This window comes from Nelumbo nucifera, chromosome 1 (assembly GCF_055504915.1).
Source record: "Nelumbo nucifera cultivar China Antique chromosome 1, China Antique-T2T, whole genome shotgun sequence".
Classification (NCBI taxonomy): Eukaryota; Viridiplantae; Streptophyta; class Magnoliopsida; order Proteales; family Nelumbonaceae; genus Nelumbo; species Nelumbo nucifera.
In genome coordinates, this window is record NC_142649.1 from 145,635,699 (window position 1) to 145,658,309 (window position 22,611).

A 22,611-nucleotide genomic window follows, 5' to 3' on the forward strand; every position below is an offset into this window, starting at 1 on the left:
AGACCAAGACGACAGATATTTAACGAGAAGAGAGAACCGATGAATGAAAAAGAAAAGATCAGATTTAGACTTTTAGTAATAAGGCCTGTATATCATGTTAAGTCAGTTAGCAGAAGGGATCAATCATCCCATTTTTTCCTATTAATAACATCAACGAATGAATGAATTAATATTGTTACACTGCTCAAAATTACAACAAAAATTTAATGCAATGGCAAGCAGAAAGACCCAATCGTAATGAGGGCTCTCCTCAAATATTAAATAAATAATATAATATTCAAACAGCAGAGAGGCTGGCAAACTTCCCAAGTTCAACAGGATCAGCGTAGTAATATAACTTGATTCTATTTGACAAGGACAAACCAGATGCCAATGGTAGACCTCTGAAATCCGAGCCATCCTGCTCTGCTGGATCATCTGCAAAGCCAGCAAGATCTCCAAGAAGTTTGAAGATGATTCTACGTGCTTGTATTTGTTTCGGGAAATCAAAGTACATGGCTGTCCCCGCTCGAACCTCTGGCAGCCGATATTCCCCAACAGTAACCATATTGTGAGGTTCCTGTAAAATTATTGGTCATAGTATTAATTTCTTTTCCCACGTCATATTGGAAATCATTACATATAATCTGGATTTGAGATAAATAAAGCTGTTCCTAGATTCGGATATCTCCTTTGATCTTACTAAATCAAATCAAATTGAAAAGCTCAATCTATTATAAGGGAGAATGACGGTTCTGTAGACCCAAAGTACTGTTGGATAGGTGCTAGCCCGGAATTTATGTCCACGAGCGGGCATTGGTGTACAGAATGTAAGTTGTTGATATTTTGAATGTTTATAGCTCTGCAGTGAAAATCAGCAATCTGCATTGAGCCTGTCTGACTTTTCCGTTTAGTTAATGGATTGATTTTAAATATATCCTGATCGGATATGTTAGTTATAAAATATTATATATTATATATTATATTATAATATATTATTTATATTATATTATTATGTTTTTTTTATTATAATCCAAATCAAGTCGGATTCGAATCAGTTGGATTTCTTATCAAACCGGACTGGATATACCCTTTACTGAATCTGATTTGAAGCCCTACCCCCAATTGACAAATTCACTGTTTCCAGGCCAATCACTTGTTAAAGAGGTTTAACATTTGGATGGATGGAAATGGGTAAGAAAATAGCTTACCGAACACAAGTGGTATTTTTGTCATATAAAACAAAAAATAATTGGAAGTATTGGAGAGGCAGTTAAGTCATTCAAAAAGATACATTAAAGGGACAACTAGTCCTTAGAAAATTCCATTAAAGGACTAGAGGGGTAGTTCAATCGCAAAGTTTCACAAAAGAGAAAATATTTGGCTCCTAGACAATCCGAGGACATGACTTAGACATGCTTTTTACACATTAATTTTAGGGTTTTGGGGGTTTAAAGTTTAAGGTTAGGGTTTAGGTATGAAAAAGTAACAAGGTGGTGGGGTGCTTTCATCCAACATGATAGGAGTCAAGTATGCCCCATTAAGGCACTACTAGTCAAAGACACGTTCAATGCATACACTTTATTTATAAGTAAAATTGAGGATGGAGCTCTATAACATTTCCAATTAAGTGGTGCTCATCAAAGTTCAACTCAATTACTTTTTTTGGGGGGGGGTTATGTCTAGTTTATCCAATCACAATCTAAGTTGCATATTAGTAAGAGTGGCCAATTTCTTATTCTCTAGATAAATTTGTACTTTTTGTATCTGAATGTTCATTTTTATTATTTTTTTTTTGAAAAAGAATTTTCTATTAATTTTTATTGATCTATTATTATTTTTAGGTAAAATTATAAAAAGCATCTAAATAACAATTCTATAAACCACCTTGTGTTTTGACCCTAACAATGGCCTCACTTATAGTTTTTAAAAAAAAAGTGCAAATACCTCATTTCCCTTGACTTTTCAAGAACAAAGATATTGAAGTTACCAAAATACCCTTATCATTGTTAATGCATTATCATACACAACTTAAAGCTTTAACTTTGCTCTCCACTAATTTATTTTGCCTGACAACTTTTAAAGAATAATTCTCCTTACTCTTTTTGGACAAAATAAAGCAAAAAGGCTGAAGTGAAGTAAAATTAATGCATTACATCAACATTTTTTATTTGGAATGATGACAAAAGGAAAGTATTTGCACTTTTTTCAAAACAATAGGGGAGGTTTTTATTAAGGTCAAAACACTTGGGAGATTCATAGGATTGTTAGAAGACCCAACAATATTTTTATAATTTTCCTTATTTTTAAATGGAATTTAAATTGATTGTAAAATAATTAAACTATATTTAAAATTGATATTTTGTATCAATTTTTGAAATTAATAAAAATTAAATTTAATTAAGTATATTAAGTTTTATTAAATTTTGAATTCCTTATGAAATTTAATTAACTATATTAAGTTTTTATTTTTCAATAGGAACTTAAGTTGGTTTTAAATTAGTAAAAATTAATTATAAAACTAATAATTGTTAGATAATTTTGTATTAGTTTTAAATTTATCTTATTTCTTTTATTAATTATTTTTTTATTAAATTAATAAAATTATTTTTATCAATAATGATAATTAATAATTATTTTTATTTTATTTAAGTAACTTACTAAATTACTTTTATTATGGTTAATTAATTTTTATTATTTTCAAATGGAATATGAATGGATTATAGTTTTAAATGGAAGTAGATTATTAGCATAATAATATATCATTGAATATCCCAATTTCAATATAATTAATCTTTACTAATAACTACAATTTAATGTAAATATTATATAGATATATAATTATAGTTAAATTAAATGGATATAGATATAGATAAATTTAATGAATTTTGTGCAATTTAATAGAGTAATGGAGATGAGAGAGAATTAGTGGCATTAGTTATTCAAGAATATAGTTAATGGCATAATTAATGAGAGATTATTAAAAGAGTAGAGAGAGAGAGAATGGTGAGTTGATGAGAAATGTTAAAAGTATTAAAGGTGATTGGTCAATACTTGAGTTATTGTATTCAATTTTAAAATTAGAAAATTTAAAAAAAAAACGGAAAAAGATAGGGTAAAATATAAAAACCTCCCCTGAGGTTTCTAACAATCATAAAAAATCTACCCTGAAGTTTCATTTTAACAAAAACCTCCCCTGTAATTTTGAAAGATCCTACAGTTACCTCCCTTCCATCATTCCTCCCAACCATAAAACGTTAGCCTAATGCATTAATTTTGAAAATACCCATTTCACCCTTTTGTCTATCAATTCAGATGGAGATTTAGTAAAATACTCCAAAAAAAAATTCATTTTTAACTAAAAATTCTCAAGGTCAAATTAAAGAGTAAAATAATTTAATTTTGTAAACTCATTATGATTGAGTGAAGTCTGAAAGGGTAAATCTGGCATTTTGATTATATTAAAAGATTTCCTAACAAATATTAAGGGCAAATTGCAACTTCAAAGTCTCTGTTATGGAGACAATAATATTTTTTTTTCTTGATAAATGAACTGAGACAATGATGGGAGGAAGGTAATTGCAGGATTTTTTAAAACTACAAGGGAGGTTTTTATGATTGTCAGAAACCTCAAGCGAGATTTTTATATTTTACCCAAAAAGATAAGTGCTTTTAAAAAAAACCAGAAAAAAGATAAGTGCCTTTGAGAATAAACCACAAATCAGGAAATTGCCCCGTTTTAATATATAAATATAGATTTCATTAATGTTGAAATGCATGCCCATAAGGAGCATTTTTGTCCCTAGACATAGCTTTGTATTTTCCCCTGTTAAGAATAACTTAACAGGGGCATTATGTACTTTTGCATGTTCTAAAGTTTTGAATTAAGTAGCAGGTCCACAAGGATAGTAGACCGTTTGTATCTTCTTCCTTGAGAACCTTTTCTCCACATCTTTTCCCTTCTTTTCCTCCTTTTTTCTCGTTTTATTCTCAGATTATAACAATTAACATTAGTTCCATCAAAGCATTAATTGATCAATATCAGAATATGCAATTATTCTCTGCTGAAGCAATAAGAAGAAAGGTCTTCAAGAGCTTATAGTTAAGCCAAATTTATAGCTTGAAATTGTCCCATACAAGACTTCTTGCCAAACGAGCAAAGAGCAAAAACATAAAAAATGTTCAATTCCATTGATGCCAGTGAGGCTTAAGGTCAGTTATTCTTCAATTATGTAGGCGTTACTACGGTATTTTATAAATCAATATTTTTAAGGAGTAGAAGGTAGAACTACTGAAATATATGATACAGAAAGGAACTGAAGAAAAGATAATTCTTCCAAGATGTTATTTCCATTCCAACAAAAGTATTGAATTCAGAATTAAGTAGTGAAGTTGTTAACAGGGATGCCACAGAATCAATGATACTATGATAGTAAAATTACCAGTAGGTCAAAGACTCTGGACTGAAGTAACTAAGTTGCAATTCATGAATGTCTTTTTGTTTTTTTTGAAGAATGCATTTCATGAATGTAAGTTCGAGAATTCATCTAGACATTTTCTGATGCAGACAAAAATTACTAGCACATTTCAAGACATGGAGCAGTTACTTGGGCTCCAAACAAGAAGCATAAATGAATATTGTCCAAGTCCAAAGCACTACTTGTAGTTGTGGTGAAGTTCTTTGCATCAACATATTCCCAAATGCATTGACTTTGACTGTTATAAAGCTCTTTGAGTTACCTATCCAATAAAGCTAGTTGATGGATACTCACGTTATGTAGTGATTATAGATAATTATGACAGCATGAATTGCCATTCTGGAGATATTTGAATTTTTTAAATAGAGTAGCTTTAAGATTTAAGAGGGTGGGCCTTGGTGCAATGGTTGGGTTGCTTCATTTCGGCCTAGGTGACTAGGGTTCGGGCTTTGAAAAAGCCTGCCATTGCTGCTAGGTTTGATTCGGCTCCCAGCGGTGACAATGGTAGAGGTGACTAGGGTTCAAATATTGGAAACAGCCTCTCTGTATGTGTAGAGGTAAGGTTGTGTACATCTATCGCTCCCCAGACCCTGCATTGATGGGAGCCTCATGCATTGGGCTGCCCTTTTATTAGCTTTGAGACTTTGTACGAAATAATTTCCATAAGTGGTTTTACTGTTGTAACTAGTGTGGAAATTGTAATAGCATAAAGAGTGACTTTTTACTGTCTATTTTTCAGGACCCATTACTTTGTCCTTTGGTAAAACCTCAAGCTGACAAGTAGGAATGGCAACAGGGCAGGTTCATGGGAGGGTATCCACTCCCCGTCTCCGCCCGTACACAAAATCCCCTACCCCCTACCCCCCACCCCATCCCAGAAGGCGGGGTGGGTTCGGGGCGGAGCACCCATTTCCCATTGGGGACAAGGAATCCCCAAATTTGCCCCGCCCCAAGGTAACCACCTAAAAATACATCAAAATTACAGGATATTTTAGAAATGGGATCATGGGAATTTGGGGTATTTTAGAAAGGGGATTATGGAATCCTAGGGTTTTGGGAACCTATGGAAAACTTGGGGACATTTGGCAAACCAGTCAAATTTAAGAAACCAAGACAGTTTAACTGTCAGGAAACCAGTCCATTTGTTAAGAACAATTTGAATTCATATATAAGACAACATTTACATATGGATAACATCTATTTTTGTTTGTTATGAAAATGCAACTAAAAAGATCTGAATCTATCTATTACTTGTGTAGTGGCACAAACAAATACCATCAAACCACACATCAAGATAAGATGTATTTTACATATATTTATATGCATTATATATGTATCCTTTTAGATGTCATGGGCCACTAGCTTGCCCATTGGTCAGACTGTTTAACCCATAGCTCTATCCTGTCCTTGTCCAAATGGGCTGGTTCTGACAACACTGCTTTTGTTTGCTTGTAGTTTCGACACAAATTTGTGAAGGTAAAACTACTCACTAGAAGTTTAGAACTAAAAATCTCAAAATGTCTGAAGGACTTAAAAATGAAGAACCTCCTATAAAGAACAAAAAATGGACATTTTCTAGGAAAGGCCATTACCCAATGCCAGTCCTAGCTACGCATGGTCTTCAATAGGGGTGGATTCAGTATGGACCTTAAGCATTTTTACACAAACTGATTGTTTTCAAACTCAAACCTGTGTTCTTATGCTTGTCAGTAGGAAAGGAAATTTTCCCCAATGAACCTGGGCCCCTCCCCACCCTACCTTGTCAAATGGCATGGGTTTTCCTCGATCTTAAATGGGGATTTTTTTCCCTAAACCAGGGATGGGGCAGGGATGAGGTTAGTGTAGAGAACACTGATGTGGACCCCACTGATGTGGTCCCCACAGTGTTCGTATGGCAGCAATATTTCTGTTAGATATGACAATTTTAGTTGATAGTTATTTTTTATTCTATTTGCCATGTAAGCAATAAGGGCAATTCAGCCCTTTTACAGTTAGCCAATAGTTATATAAATACTAAGAGTGGGTCGGCAGAAATTATGACCTTCCCTCTCTCTTTTCTGAAACTCTCTTCGTGTACCTCTTCTCTTCCTCTCTTCTTCAATTTTGCATCCTTTTTCTTTTTAATTCAAGACTGGTTGTAGTCTAGATCGACTACTTGGTATCAGAGCCGACCTAGGAGCTCTTATGCTAGTCTGATTAGGCCGACTGCATGTGAACCTCCTAGGTGTGGAAGTTTTTCAACAAGGAAGGAGGATCGGTTGATTCTTGGAGGTTACTGGTAGTGTGCGGCTGCTACTAAAGAGATTGTAGAAGTCTGGGAGAGTTCCAGTAGTCAGGAAGAATCAGAAGAAGCTTCGGATCCTCAAGATTAGGGTTTTGCATCAACCAGAAGGTGGCGGCCAGAGATTTTTTCATAAAGTAAGCTTTTTTCTTGTAATTGACTTTAGAAAAGATCATCATGGTTTAGTCTGAGAGGTGCAGCTGGAAAATCTGTGTTTTCTTTAGGGTTTTGAGAGAAAACCCTAAAATTCAAAACTGTTATTTGTTTCAGATCAGAATTTGAACTGGTTTCATTCAAAATTCTGTTTTCTGTGTTCTTTGGAAGACCTAGGCCGACTGTTATCAGTTGTTTGGGTGTTGTTTCTCCTATTACAGTAATTTAAAAAGGTTTTTTATTAATTCTCGATCAAGGAGAGAGTTCAAGAGTCAAGGGGAAGGTGTTTTTGGGACTAGCAATTCTGGTAACATGTTTAAGAATACCTTTCAGATTACAACTGTTAAGTTTGATGGATCAAACTACCTAGAATCGGCTCAATCGGCCATGATGGCCATTGGGGGTAGGGGAAAATTGAGCTACTTGTTGGGAGATGTGAAAGAACCAACTAAGGAGGACCAAACCTATACCAAATGGGTTCAGGAGAACTATTTGGTTATGACATGGCTATGCAACTCTATGCAGCCACATATCAACTGGAACTATTTGTGGGCAAAAACAGCTAAGGAAATTTGGGATGTCATGAAAGAGACCTATTCCCAACCCCTTAATGTTGCTAGGGTTTATGAACTGAAATGTGAGGTTAACAGCCTTAAGCAATGAGAGAAACCAGTCTCGGTTTACTTCTCTACACTAAAATCTTTATGGCATAAAATTGACCACCTAGAAACACTTGAGTGAGAAAGCCAGAAGGATGCACAGACTCATAGAAAGCAGGTTGAGACTAATAGGGTTTTTGAGTTCCTAGCTGGTCTAAATCTTGAGCATGATATTGTGAGACAGCAACTACAGACAAGAGACAGTGTGACTCTATCACAAGCCTACTCCTTAGTGCATAGTGAAGAGACTAGGAGAAAGGTTATGATGCAGCATCAACCCTTCCCATCAACCTTGGCAGCAGTTAAACCTAAGTTTGGGGGTGATACGGAGAGGGATATAAAGAAGGAAGACAAGCGGGATCTAGTAATGTGAACATTGCAAGAAACCCAAGCATACTAAAGATACTTGTTGGAAGCTACACCCTCATTTAGTCCTAGCAAAACTCAGGAACAAAAGGGGTAATGCTAATATGGTTGTTAATACTGAAAGAATGGTAGGATCCATCTAATGGACGCCATAAAGGTTGCGGAATGGGTGGGGCGAATTTCAAAAATTTCCTACCTTCTCCCAACTGGGAATCATATTCCCTGAATTTAGAATACAATATTCAAGGATCTACTTGAACCCTAATCAAACCAGATCTGTACCAAAAGATAAATGGGAGGATTATACCTGATCCGGAAAAGCAGTATCTCCCAAAGTTGGTGTTCACGCCCAAAGAATGCTCCAAGATCTGTCCCTGCTGAAGATGACACAGCTGTGGATGGAACAGAACCAGCAGGGTGCGTCCTACACACTGGATCCTTCACAAGAATCCCCTGGATGTACTAAACACTGAATTCTTTCAGTCTTTCTTGCAAGACTGATGTCAAGAACTGGTTTCTTGACTTTCTTTTCTGCAAAGATCAAATCTTGCAACAATGCAGATGGCGGCGGCAGGAGGAGATTTCCAGAAACGAAAAGGCTGAACTGTTTTCTTTTCTGGAGAGAATGAGATCTAATCTCAATTCGCAGGAACCTTTCTTGCTTACCAGAACCTCTTGGATCGAAATCTGATTTCCCTCTCTTGGTTCTTTCGAAAATCTCCTCTCTTTTCTTCTTGATTAAGAAATCTCCTAATTAGGAGTTATCCCAATCCAAATCAGTATTTGGATAGGGGATAATCTTAATCCCTTTCCCAGATGGAGTTAGCTTACTCCTGATCTTATCAGGAGGTTACCAGATTCAAATCTGATTTGAACTTGGTCTCTAAGAGTGGATAAGGCTAAGAGCCCAATCCTTTTTGCTAACTTCAATCTCAAATTCGCCCCATTGATGGGTGATCATATCAGCCCACTTCGAAATGGGCTTTTGGCCCATTAAGTATTCAGTGTTTAATTAGTTTCCAATCTGCTGCCCAGTTGGGCTTCTTTGTATGGCGTGGGACCCAAGCATTGATCTACACACCAGCCACATGGGTTCGGCCCAGCCTTTAATACAAGGCCCAGCCAAATTCACTGAAAATCTCAATGAACCCCTTGAGTCCATCGTATGAACCCTATGGGCCCAACACTTACATTAAGTGGTCCCTGGGCCAAGCCATCTTATAAAAACCCAGGGACTGTGGGCAGGTGCAAGATTAGCCCATCAGGTATTATCCTAAATGGTCTTACACTTAACCTCTCAGCCCTTAAAGATCAAGCACTGCCCGACAAGAGAGGACCTCTCCCTCGGCTGCAAGGAACAGTGCCGCACTCTCCTCTCACATGGATCCCGGGAATTAAAACCATTTGCAAACATTTTGAAACCGTACATATATATGTAAATATATTAATTTTGCAAAAACAAAATTCCAACGATTGAAATCAACTGCCGGCAGTTTGGTTTCCATCAGAGAGAGTGCATTCCCGATCATTACCCTTTGTCCGACAAAGTGGCTGATTCTGTCACTATGACCACCCACTCAGATGAATTCTCAAACTGCCCCAACATACCCAAGTTTTGATCCCCACTAAGGATCTCACTGATTGGCATATCAAAGGCAGCCTGATCCAGCACCTAGTGAAGTGTCATAATCGAGTCTAGGGGTCAGGTGTAACTTTCCAGTTTTGCCCATCTATCTCCAAGGTCCAGGGCAAGACTGGAAATCTGGTCCGGTTCAAGGAGTCAAGTAATCCCATGCTGTATGTGCCTCGGGTCTTACCCTGATGGCTGAGACAGGCCATCCCAACACTTGGTGGCACACCAGTATCAGCCTTGGCAGGATAAATCTCCCCAGACTTATCCAACGGCTGTGAACATTTAAAACTAACATGAGTCTCTACAAATGTCCAGTTTTAGGGTTTTACACAGAATTAAACCAAACAACATGAATCAAACATGCACTTTATTTATTTCCACTAAATAACAAAAGTACATCAAAATGATTGAAGCTAAGGGCATACAAAACTGTCTAACAGCTCCCACTTGCACTTAGGTCCAATCTGGTACAAGTCGGAGTCCCATACTTTCCACGTGTTTCTCAAACACCTTCTGTGTCAGTGGCTTGGTCAATGGGTCTGCCACATTATCCGCTGATGCTACCTTTTGAATTAGGACGTCCCCTCTACCAACGATCTCCCGCAGTACATGGTACTTCCTCTCGATGTGCTTTGACTTCGAGTGGGCCCGAGGCTCTTTAGCCTGGGCGATCGCTCCATTGTTGTCACACAACAACGGGATGGGTGATGTGCTGGATGGAATCGCTCCCAATTCGTGTATGAATTTCTTCATCCACACGGCTTCCTTGGCAGCTTCACTTGCGGCAATGTACTCGGCCTCAGTTGTGGAGTCTGCAGTGGACCCCTGTTTGCTGCTTTTCTAGCAAACAGCACACGATCCTATCGTGAAAACATACCCAGATGTAGACTTTCTATCATCTGGATCCGACTGGAAATCGGCATCGGTATACCCTAGAACTTGCAGTGAACTACCATCGAATACCAGACAAAACTCTTTCGTCCTTCGAAGGTATTTGAGTATGTTCTTCACAGCAGTCCAATGCTCCTGTCCTGGGTTTGCCTGGAATCTGCTTACCACACTCACCGCCTGAGCTATGTCCGGGCGAGTGCACAACATGGCATACATGATGCTCCCCACAGCTGAGGCATAGGGAACGTCTCTCATGCTCTCAATCTCCTCAGAAGTCTTGGGAGACATCTTCTTGGAGAGAGTGACTCCGTGCCTGAAAGGAACGTTTCCTTTCTTGGAGTTTTCCATGCTGTATCTTTTGACAATTTTGTCAATGTAAGCAGCCTGGGATAATCCAATTATCCGCTTTGATCTATCTCTATAGAGTCGAAGACCCAGTATGTATGAAGCTTCTCCAAGATCTTTCATGGAGAACTGCTGTGATAGCCATACCTTGACCGAAGTCAACATTCCTACATCATTCCCAATGAGTAGGATATCGTCCACATACAAGACTAAAAAGGTGATCTTATCCCCACTGGATTTCCTGTAAACACAGGGCTCATCCGGATTCTGCTCAAAGTCAAACGTTTTGACTGCAGAATCAAAACGGATGTTCCAACTCCTAGAAGCCTGCTTAAGTCCATATATGGATCTATTAAGTTTACATACCATGTGTTCCTGACCAGCAGCAATGAAGCCTTGCGGCTGCTGCATGTAGATATCTTCACTAAGATCTCCATTCAGGAACGCTGTTTTGACATCCATTTGCCAAATCTCGTAATCATGGTACGCTGCGACAGCTAGCAGGATCCTAATGGATTTAAGCATGGCCACCGGTGAAAAGGTTTCCTCATAGTCGATGCCTTCTTTCTGAGTATACCCTTTCGCCACCAAACGAGCTTTAAAGGTCTCAATCCTGCCATCGGGGCCCTTCTTCCTCTTGTAGATCCATTTGCAACCAATTGCTTTTACCCCGGAGGGCGGATCCACTAGAGTCCAGACTCCATTGGTCTCCATTGAGTCCATCTCGGCTCTCATGGCCTCCACCCACTTCTGGGAGTCTATGTCTAACATAGCTTCCGCGTAAGACACGGGATCCTCTTCACTAGTCAAGGCTTCCACCAGGTAACTATCCTAGTCATAACCATATCGGACTGGTGGTCTGGATACCCGGGTGGACCTTCTAGGTTGGTCATTACCTGGAACTTGTGGGTCATCTCCCACTGCTCCTGAGCTCTCCTCATCAAGAACTATTTCCTGACGATGGGTGTCCAGGATGTAATCGGATTCTAAGAATCGGGCGTTTCGACTGCAGAACACTTTCTGCTCACTTGGGTCATAGAATAGATAACCCACCGAATCCTTTGGGTAGCCTATAAACAGGCAACGGCTGGTTTTAGATTCCAACTTGTCCGCACTTGTTCTTTTAACGTGTGCAAGACAACCCCAAATCTTCAAGTGTCTCACACTTGGCTTCCTTCTGGTCCAAAGCTCATATGGAGTTTTCGGAACTGATTTGGTTGGAACCCTATTCAGCACGTAGATAGCAGTCTCTAATGCGTATCCCCAAAAGGATGTGGGTAATTCTGAGCGTACGAGAAGTGACCGGACCATGTCTAATAAGGTCCTATTTCTCCTCTCTGAAACACCGTTGAGTTGAGGTGTAGCAGGAGGAGCTAGTTGTGACACTATCCCATTGGCCTTTAAGTAGTCCCTGAATTCGTCAGAGAGATACTCGCCACCTCGATCTGATCGAAGGGCCTTAATTTCTCTCCCTAACTGTTTCTCGACTTCCTGTCTGAACTCTTTGAACTTTTCAAATGATTCAGACTTATGTCTCATTAGGTACACGTAACCATATCGTGAAAAATCATCTGTAAAGGTGATGAAGTACACGTGTTGATTCCGTGTCCTAACACTCAGGGGACCACATACATCAGTATGTATTAGGTCAAGTGTGCCTGCACATCTTTCAGGCTTACCGTCAAATGGCCGCTTAGTCATCTTACCTTGGAGGCAAGGTTCACTAGTGGGAAGATTTTCTACGGTTAGAAAATCCAAAGGACCATCCTTTACCAGTCTTGTGATTCGGTCGACACCGATGTGGCCAAGTCGGTAATGCCAGAGGCACGTGAGATTTACTGTATCACGAGTCCTTTTCTTGGGATTTTCGACCGACGTAGTTTCGGTTAAGTTAGTTTCCAAAGAAGGATGCAGAACATAGAGACCGTTCTCTAGCTCCCCGCATGCGATGAATTTATTATTCCGTTTAACAGTAATCATATTACTAAAGTAAACAGTATATCCATCAGCACACAATTTTGAAACAGAAATTAAATTCCTTCTCAAGTTCTGTACATAAAGACAATCTTTAAGTACAAGGACTCCTTCTTTAAAAACTAATTCTACGGTTCCTATTGCCGCAGCTGCAACACTTGCAGTTGTTCCCAAGAACAGTGTCACTTCACCTTCACTCAGCCTTCTGCTAACTTTGAACCCCTGCAGTGAGTTACACGCATGAGTTGAAGCCTCGGAGTCAACACACCAGGACACAGAAGTAACTAACATATTAGTTTCTATGACACAAGTTTCGATATTACCTTTCTTAGATTCCAGGTAGGTAGGACAGTTCCTCTTCCAGTGGCCGGTCTGCTTGCAGAAGTGACAGACATCAGATGCCTTGTTCTTCTTCTGCTTCTTGGGTTTGGTAGTCTTCTTCTGGGGCTTCTTTGCTTTTCTCTTTCTCTTGCCCGATTTGTTAGCTTCAGCAAGCATAACCACAGGCTCATCCTTCTTGAGTAAATCCTCGGCCCTCTGCAACATATTGCTGAGTTCCTGGACGCTGACATTCAGCTTATTCATATTGTAGTTCATAGTGAACGCATTGAGGAAGAGGGCAAAGAATTTAGGATGGCATCCACTTGCGTGCCAAGATCTAGCCCGGATCCAAGAGCTTCAAGTTCGTTGATGTATCCCATCATCCGAAGACAATGGTCATGAACTTTCTGCCCTTTGGTCATCTGCGCGGTCATGAACAATTTCAGGACCTTCTGTCGAGTAGAACGGTTCTGCTCCTCATACATTGTCCTTAGACTGTCCAATATGTCCTTGGCAAGTTCGATCTGATCGAACTGCCTCTGTATTGAGTTGTCTAATGAGGCAACGACGAAGCAGCGGGCTAGGGAGTTCTTATCCTCCCAATCTTGGTAGTCCCTCCTATGGGCCTCAGAAGCCCTATCACCCGGACGTTCCGAGGCAGGATTTTTCACTACCTTGTCTAACTTTTCAGAAGTTAGGACCAGCATAAGATTTATGTACCAGTCGGCATAGTTTGGGCCCTTAAGCTTGTTATCGTCTAGAAGCTTTGCAAATTGACCGTTTGCCATTTTCTGATAAAACAGCAAAATCATTAGTCCACAACCTTAGTTTGATTCATGTTTACCTACATAGATATGGCTTTTAATCTATGTTCCATTCCCATTTGTTCATCTCTGAGATTTCCCTCCTATCTCAGTGACGGAGACGACGAAATGTCTCTGGAAATGTGGGAAATCACATGGGGTGCGTGAAGCCAACTGTTTCAGCTGCATAACCCCACCACCTTTCTGTGACGGATCATATCCACTCATCAAATGAGTTTCCCTTTGGCCTCTGTCAGACAAGGTTCAGAGCCATTTTCAGGTAAACCCTTCTGTCAGTGAGTGCACACCCATCATATTCAGGTTACGCCAAGGTACCGTGAGAGAGTTCCCATTTTCTGGTGAAGCCCCTCCCACATCGGTCTATGACGCCCCTATCATCTTATGAAACACTCTAACAGATCCAACAGCAAATGGATAGCCCAATTTTATGGTGCGTTTCCTCATTACTGATGGACCCATCATTGTGCTAATGACGGAAGGCCTTTAGAGAGTCCATCATATGGATCTCCCTATCACTTGCATTCATATTTGCTGGAGGGAACAAAATCACGGCCTAGTTCTAATTTAGGTCAAACCAAAGTGGCTCCCACTGACTTTCATAAAGTCAGATTTCTGGTGGGCCTTAATCGGCTAGGGGTTCCGTACGCATCCCTTTTCAGGGTTGTGGGGCCCACCAGGCAAAGAGGGGGGTCATCCAATGACCTTCAGGGACACCATGGCAATGATGTGCATTCAGCCATGGTGTGCGCAAGAGCCACTAACGAGTCATCACGGGCCAAGTACTTATGGCCCATGGTCGCAGCACATCAAACATCCAAACATCACATGTAAAGGAGGAATTGATCCAATCAATTAATTGCTGTAAAGCCCATTCAACGGCCCATTTAAAAGCCAAGTCATTAACGATTAATGTCCACTAGGTGTATGGGCTGAATCGCAGATAGCAGTTCGGCCCATACAGCTTATCTCACAATAATGGGCTTTTGCAGTTTTAACCCTTTAAAACTGGGCTTTACAGGTGGGCCGAATTAATCCCTGTAATTGAACATCAGATTTGGAACAAAAGTGTGAGACAATTGGACTGAGAACAGCCCCTTTCGAAACCCAGATTCGGTCCAAACAGTTTTGGTCCAATCTAGTCCGAAATGGTCCAAAACTGATTTTCAATTCAAGAATTAATTATTGAATGATCTGAAATTAATAGTTTTGATTTCTAGCAAACACAAAACAATTATGGACTGTTCGCACCACCTGCAAAACAGAGGTTAATCACAAGGGTTGCAGTTTCATAAACTGCAAATCGCAGAAAACGATTTCTCCATCTGCAAATCTCCAGCGCCGCCATCTCCTTCCATCTTCTCTAATCAAGAAAAATAACAGAAATCCTATTTCTATTAATTACATTCTTGATCAAATCCTATACATTCAGTCTAAAAATAAAAAAAAAATTATTTACAGACCGAATTGAATGAAATAAATAAATAGAAAAGAAAAAGGGTGCGCAGACCATCTGCGCTAAAACTGCACTGCGATCTCCAGGTTTGAACAGTCCATTAAATGAAAATAAATAAAGAACAATTCCAAATAAATTTTGGATTTAATAAAATTAATTTCAGATCAATCGCCCTTAACAAGAAACAGTTTCTTGAAAAAAAAGAAAACAATCTGCGCAAATCTTGAAAGAACACCTTCTATCCATCTGCGCAGGGTCAGATCTGATTTTCTTTTGGTTCAAGATTCGAACCTGTGGCTCTGATACCACTGAAAGAATGGTAGGATCCATCTGATGGACGCCATAAAGGTTGCGGAATGGGTGGGGCGAATTTCAAAAATTTCCTACCTTCTCCCAACTGGGAATCATATTCCCTGAATTTAGAATACAATATTCAAGGATCTACTTGAACCCTAACCAAACCAGATCTGTACCAAAAGATAAATGGGAGGATTATACCTGATCCGGAGAAGCAGTATCTCCCAAAGTTGGTGTTCACGCCCAAAGAATGCTCCAAGATCTGTCCCTGCTGAAGATGACACAGCTGTGGATGGAACAGAACCAGCAGGGTGCGTCCTACACACTGGATCCTTCGCAAGAATCCCCTGGATGTACTAAACACTGAATTCTTTCAGTCTTTCTTGCAAGACTGATGTCAAGAACTGGTTTCTTGACTTTCTTTTCTGCAAAGATCAAATCTTGCAATAATGCAGATGGCGGCGGCAGGAGGAGATTTCCAGAAACGAAAAGGCTGAACTGTTTTCTTTTCTGGAGAGTATGAGATCTAATCTCAAATCGCAGGAACCCTTCTTGCTTACCAAAACCCCTTGGATCGAAATCTGATTTCTCTCCCTCTTGGTACATTCGAAATCTCCTCCCTTTCTTCTTGATTAAGAAATCTCCTAATTAGGAGTTATCCCAATCCAAATCAGTATTTGGATAGGGGATAATTTTAATCCCTTTCCCAGATAGAGTTAGCTTACTCCTGATCTTATCAAGAGGTTACCAGATTCAAGTCTGATTTGAATTTGGTCTCTAAGAGTGGATAAGGCTAAGAGCCCAATCCTTTTTGCTAACTTCAATCTCAAATTCGCCCCATTGATGGGTGATCATATCAGCCCACCTCGAAATGGGCTTTTGGCCCATTAAGTATTCAGTGTTTAATTAGTTTCCAATCTGCTGCCCAGTTGGGCTTCTTTGTATGGCGTGGGACCCAAGCATTGATCTACACACCAGCCACATGGGTTCGGCCCAGCCTTTAATACAAGGCCCAGCCGAATTCACTGAAAAACTCAATGAACCCCTTGAGTCCATCGTATGGACCCTATGGGCCCAACACTTACATTAAGTGGCCCCTGGGCCAAGCCATCTTATAAAAACCCAGGGACTGTGGGCAGGTGCAAGATTAGCCCATCAGGTATTATCCTAAATGGTCTTACACTTAACCTCTCAGCCCTTAATGATCAAGCACTGCCCGACAAGAGAGGACCTCTCCCTCGGCTGCAAGGAACAGTGCCGCACTTCTCCTCTCACATGGATCCCAGGAATTAAAAACCATTTGCAAACATTTTGAAACCGTACATATATATGTAAATATATTAATTTTGCAAAAACAAAATTCCAACGATTGAAATCAACTGCCGGCAGTTTGGTTTCCATCAGAGAGAGTGCATTCCCGATCATTACCCTTTGTCCGACAAAGTGGCTGATTCTGTCACTATGACCACCCACTCAGATGAATTCTCAAACTGCCCCAACATACCCAGGTTTTGATCCCCACTAAGGATCTCACTGATTGGCATATCAAAGGCAGCCTGATCCAGCACCTAGTGAAGTGTCATAATCGAGTCTAGGGGTCAGGTGTAACTTTCCAGTTTTGCCCATCTATCTCCAAGGTCCAGGGCAAGACTGGAAATCTGGTCCGGTTCAAGGATTCAAGTAATCCCATGCTGTATGTGCCTCGGGTCTTACCCTGATGGCTGAGACAGGCCATCCCAACACTTGGTGGCACACCAGTATCAGCCTTGGCAGGATAAATCTCCCCAGACTTATCCAACGGCTGTGAACATTTAAAACTAACATGAGTCTCTACAAATGTCCAGTTTTAGGGTTTTACACAGAATTAAACCAAACAACATGAATCAAACATGCACTTTATTTATTTCCACTAAATAACAAAAGTACATCAAAATGATTGAAGCTAAGGGCATACAAAACTGTCTAACAAATACTGATTGTGCCTCTTCATCGGGCACAAAAGGGAGACATCAATTTGTTTAATGCCATCTCCTTATCTTCAGTTCTGCATGTTCCTAAGCTTAATACTAATTTGCTTTCAATCAGTAGCATTACAAAACATCAGAATTGTTCAGTAACCTTTTTCCTTAACCGATGTGTTTTTTAGGACTTGAAGACAAGGAAGGTGATTGGGACTGGCCGTGAGACGAATGTGATCTATCTGTTTGGAGAGAGTTCACATTGGGAAGATAGTGAAGATAGGAAGTCTTTTGTTTCTCAGTCTGTTAGTCAAGTTATGCTTTGGCATAATCGGTTGGGTCATTTATCTTTTTGGTCTTTGAAGAGTTTGTTTCCTGATTTATTTGAGCCTATTCAGATGTCCAGTTTGAGACGTGAGAGTTGTGAGATTGCAAAGCATTGTATAACATCTTATTCATTGAGTAATAAAAGAAGTAATAATCCTTTTGATATTGTGCATATTGATGTTTGGGGTCCTTATCACATCACTGCTATGGGGGGGTACAGATATTTCTTGTTGTTTGTTGATGACTATACCCGTTTTTCTTGGGTTTATCTTATGCGTTCTCGAGATGAGGTTCCTACTTTGACCCAAATCTTTCATAAGATGATTTTAACCCAATTTGGGGTCAAAATCAAAATCTTCAGATCCGATAATGCGAAAGAATACTTTGCCAACCAATTACCCTCTTATTTGCTTGACTATGGGATTATCCACCAAAGTACTTGTCCTCGTACACCACAGCAGTGTATCCCATTAACCGACTTCCTTCACGGGTTCTTGACATGAAGCCTCCATTTACCCTCCTATGCCCTGATAAAGACTTGTTTACTGTTCCCCTTAAAACCTTTGGTTGCACTTGCTTTGTTCAAATTCTTGGACCTCATCATTCCAAATTTGATTCTAAGGCCTCCAAATGTATTTTTCTTGTTTATGCATGTTAGAATGTTAGAATGAACTCTCTTTATATGAGTGTTCGGCTGATAAGAGTTCTTATTAGCCCATACTTAAGTTTAAGTTATCCTGTAATTGGGCCTGTGTTAATGGGCCTAAGCCTGTTTAATGTTTTAAATTAATTGGGTGTCCCGTCACTAATCAGGGGCATTCCAGTAATTACTTGTATCATTGTACTACATTCAAATATAAATAATAGCATGGTCGACTGGGCAGTACAGTTCGACATTCACAGCATATCAGTGGTGTTCTTCTCCTCTCCTCTACTTCGAGTACAGCTCTCAAGCTCACATGGTATCAGAGCACTAGCTTCTCTTTGGTTTCAGCCGGCGCACTAGCTTCTACTCTCTCTTCTCTTGCTGTTCTTTCCGTCTTCTTTCTTCTTTTCTGGGTTGCTGAAAAAACTAGGGTTGTAAGAGAACAAAGCAGATTCGAACCTAGGGTTTCCCTTGGTTGTAGGGCTCAAGGGAGGTAAGGCCCATAGGTTCTTTTTTCAGCAAATAGTAGCTATTTGGCTACTAAGAGAGGTCTGTATAGGACAGACCTAGTTGAGGACTGATTTCAGCAATCCTAGCCCTAGCCGAAAGGGGGAGAGCTTCTCCACAACTGTAGCTTCGAAGCCCCAACAAAACCAGCATAGCACAGTGGTAAACAGCTCCAAGTTCAGGTTGGTTATCAGTCCAGAACCTCTCACCACTGCTGTACCCGAACTGCTTCAGCTCAAGTGAAGATTACCTAGGGAGCTGCCAGCTCTAGATTGTCCAGCACTGTGAACACTTCAGCGAGCTCTAAACCTACTCTAAGACTGAAGTCAGCATGTCCTCACTATCCGGAGAAGTTTCCTCCAGAGATAATAGACCTGCCGCAAGGTTCTCTAACCTGGAAAACCCTAATCTGCACAGTTTACAGATTACAAATGTGTTGCTGGATGAATATAACTTCAAAGAGTGGTTCGTCTCAGCAAGGCTGTTCATTACTTCTCATGATCTCACAGGCTATCTAGATTGAGACAAGAAAGAACCTGAAGTTGGCAGTCCTGAGCATGTCGTGTGGCGCAAGGAGAATGCCACAGTCATGTCTTGGTTGCTGGCCTCCATGACTCCTCGGGTGTCTAGAACTGTTCATCATTTCCCCACAGCCGCTAAGATTTGGGAGAAAGTATCCAAGACCTACGACCAGAAAAAGAACAATGCTAGAATCTACAGATTGAACCAAGATATTGCAGCTTTAAGGCAAGGAGACATGTCCGTGGCAACATATTTTGCAACCCTAGAAGGCCTTTGGGAAGAGTTTGATCATCACTTGATATTGGATTGGGAAAATGCCAGGGACAAGGAGAGACATGACAAGAAAATTGAAGAGAGCAGAGGCTTCAAGTTTCTGGCTGGCCTAGACCCAGTATATGAGGGTATAAGGTCACAAATTCTAGGGAGATGAATTACCGGAGCTTCACCATGTCTATTACCTGGTAAGGAATGAAGAATTCAGGAGAAGGGAGATGCAAGTTGACTCCCAGACACAGTCAACTGAACTATCTGGAGAACATTCAGCCCTAGTCTCCACTAAGGGAAATAGATATCCAGACAAGAAGTCCTTCAACTGTACCCATTGTGGTGGTGAGAAACACACAAAGGAGAAATATTGGGTCTTGTATCCTCATCTGAAGCCAGCTGCTTTGAGAAAGGACAAAAGACAACATAAGGGTCACACAACAAGTGGGAATCTTGCCACTAACAATAGTAGTGACAACTCACAAAGTACTCCGACAGTGTCCTCTTCCTCTATAGGGCAGACTGCCGACTCCTCTGGACCAAGTACTTTGGGCTTCACGGCTAGTGAGATAGAGATTCTCAGCCGGGCATTAGCCCATCTGAAGAACAATTCTTTAGCTTTCACCTCTCTTGCTAGATCACGTACAGTCTCTGCCTTTAGTGCAACTAGTTCCATTGATTCCACCTCTTGGGTTAGTGATTCCGGAGCAACTGACCATATGACACATATGTCCTCCTTATTCTCTTCATATCATTTGTTGTCTGGCCAGGATAAGATGAGAGTGGCTGATGGGTCTCTCTCCACTATCTCTGGAAAGGGGGTGGTTGACCTAAGCAAGGACCTCTCTCTTAAATCAGTCCTACATGTTCCTAGTCTTACCTCAAATCTTTTGTCTGTTTCAAAGCTTACAAAAAATTTGAACAGTAGTATAACTTTTTTTCCTACTCATTGTGTCTTCCAGGACAAATTGTCGAGGAGAACGATTGGGAGTGGTCATGAGTATGGGGGCCTCTACTATTTTGATGCGGACATCAGCTCAGCCCTACAAGCTTCTGCTACTACTAGTTCGGAAAGTGTGGAGTCAATAGCTAGGTTGCACCTGTGGCATGCTAGGCTAGGTCATGTGTCTTTCTCTTCTTTAGCAATGTTGTTTCCCGAATTGTTTAAGGGAATTCCAAGTCAGAGTTTAATTTGTGATGTGTGTCAAATGTCAAAACAATGTAGAACAGTGTATCCAACTTCTAGTAATGAAATTCGAGCTCCTTTTGATTTGGTTCATTCTGATGTTTGGGGACCTTCACCTATTGTTTCCATTGATGGCTTCTATTACTTTATCAGTTTTATTGACCATTATTCTTGGTGCACATGGATTTATCTATTAAAAGGACGAGATGAAGTACCACAGATAACTATGGCTTTTTGCAAGATGATTGAAACACAATTTGATAAGAAGATTAAACAATTCCGGTCAGACAATGCGGCTGAATACTTTGAAAGATCCCTGAACTCATTCATGGAAGATGCAGGCATGTTACACCAATCATCCTGTGCTAACACCCCTCAGCAAAATGGGGTTGCTTAGCGCAAGAATAGGCACCTATTAGAGACAGCTTGAGTCCTATTATTCTAGCACAAAGTGCCCAAGCAATATTGGTCTCAAGCTATACTCACTGCATCATACTTGATAAATCGGATGCCATTTAAGGTATTGGGTATGAAGACCCCTTTCTCTGTTTTGTGTCCCACTCTTCCAGAATTTCCAATTCCCCCATGGGTTTTTGGTTGACATGCTTCATACATGTGAAGGATCCAAAGAAAACCAAGCTGGATCCCAAGGCTACAAAGGGAATATTTTTGGGGTACTCTCCTACACAAAAGGGGTACAAGTGTTATGATCTTGTCTCCAAGAAAAAGTATGTCACCAGAGATGTAGTCTTTTTTGAGTCTCAACCCTATTTCCAGTCTTCTCAGAATCCTTTTCAGGGGGAGACTAGTGGGTTGGAAGAGGATTCTCATTCTCCCTTCTTTTTTGTTCCCCTTTCATCACCTTCCACTACTCCTAGCTGTGACATTCCGGGTCAACCTAGTGAGGCTCCCACTATGCCAGTTACTTCTCCTGATACAGCAGGTGCTCCTGAAGGTTCCAATAGGCAAGAGAAAGAGATACTTACATACAGCAGAAGGAAGAAGGGCCCTCAACCTCATGATTGCAACCAGTTGAACTCAGATCAATCTGTCTTTGCAATCCAAGGTAATTCTGACTCACACACTTCGGATTTGGATCTTCCTATTGCTCTCCGTAAGCCTGTTCGTTCTTGTACCAATCGACATCCCATAGCTGATTTTGTTTCTTACTCACACTTATCTCCTGCCTATCACTCCTTTGTGTCTACTCTTTCCTCTGTATGTGTCCCTTCCAGGTACTCAGAGGCGGCATCTGATCCAAGGTGGAAAGAAAACATGAATGAAAAGATGAAAGCCCTAATGAAAGCAAGAACGTGGGAATTAGGTGACCTGCCAGAGGGGAAAGGCACTATTGGGTGCAAGTGGGTATTCACAGTAAAGCACAGGGAAGATGGGTCAATCGAGAGGTACAAGGCCAGACTTGTGGCAAAGGGATTTACACAAAAGGAAGGAATTGACTACAAAGAAACCTTTGCCCCAGTAGCAAAGCTCAACACAATCCAGGTTCTACTGTCACTAGCAGCAAATTTCTCTTGGGAACTCCATCA

At 40.3% G+C, this 22,611-nt stretch overlaps 1 protein-coding gene across 1 annotated transcript in view; it reads right to left on the reverse strand.

Annotated features, from left to right (window-relative positions):
• Positions 1 to 223: 223 nt before the first annotated feature.
• Positions 224 to 22,611, reverse strand: part of LOC104588319 (putative phosphoinositide phosphatase SAC9) — a 152,243-nt gene continuing 129,855 nt past the window's right edge. The window contains exon 15 of the mRNA XM_088894594.1: positions 224 to 559. Coding sequence (XP_088750720.1) covers positions 278 to 559 — 282 coding nt within the window. The 3' untranslated portion in view covers positions 224 to 277. The remainder of the gene's footprint in view (positions 560 to 22,611) is intronic.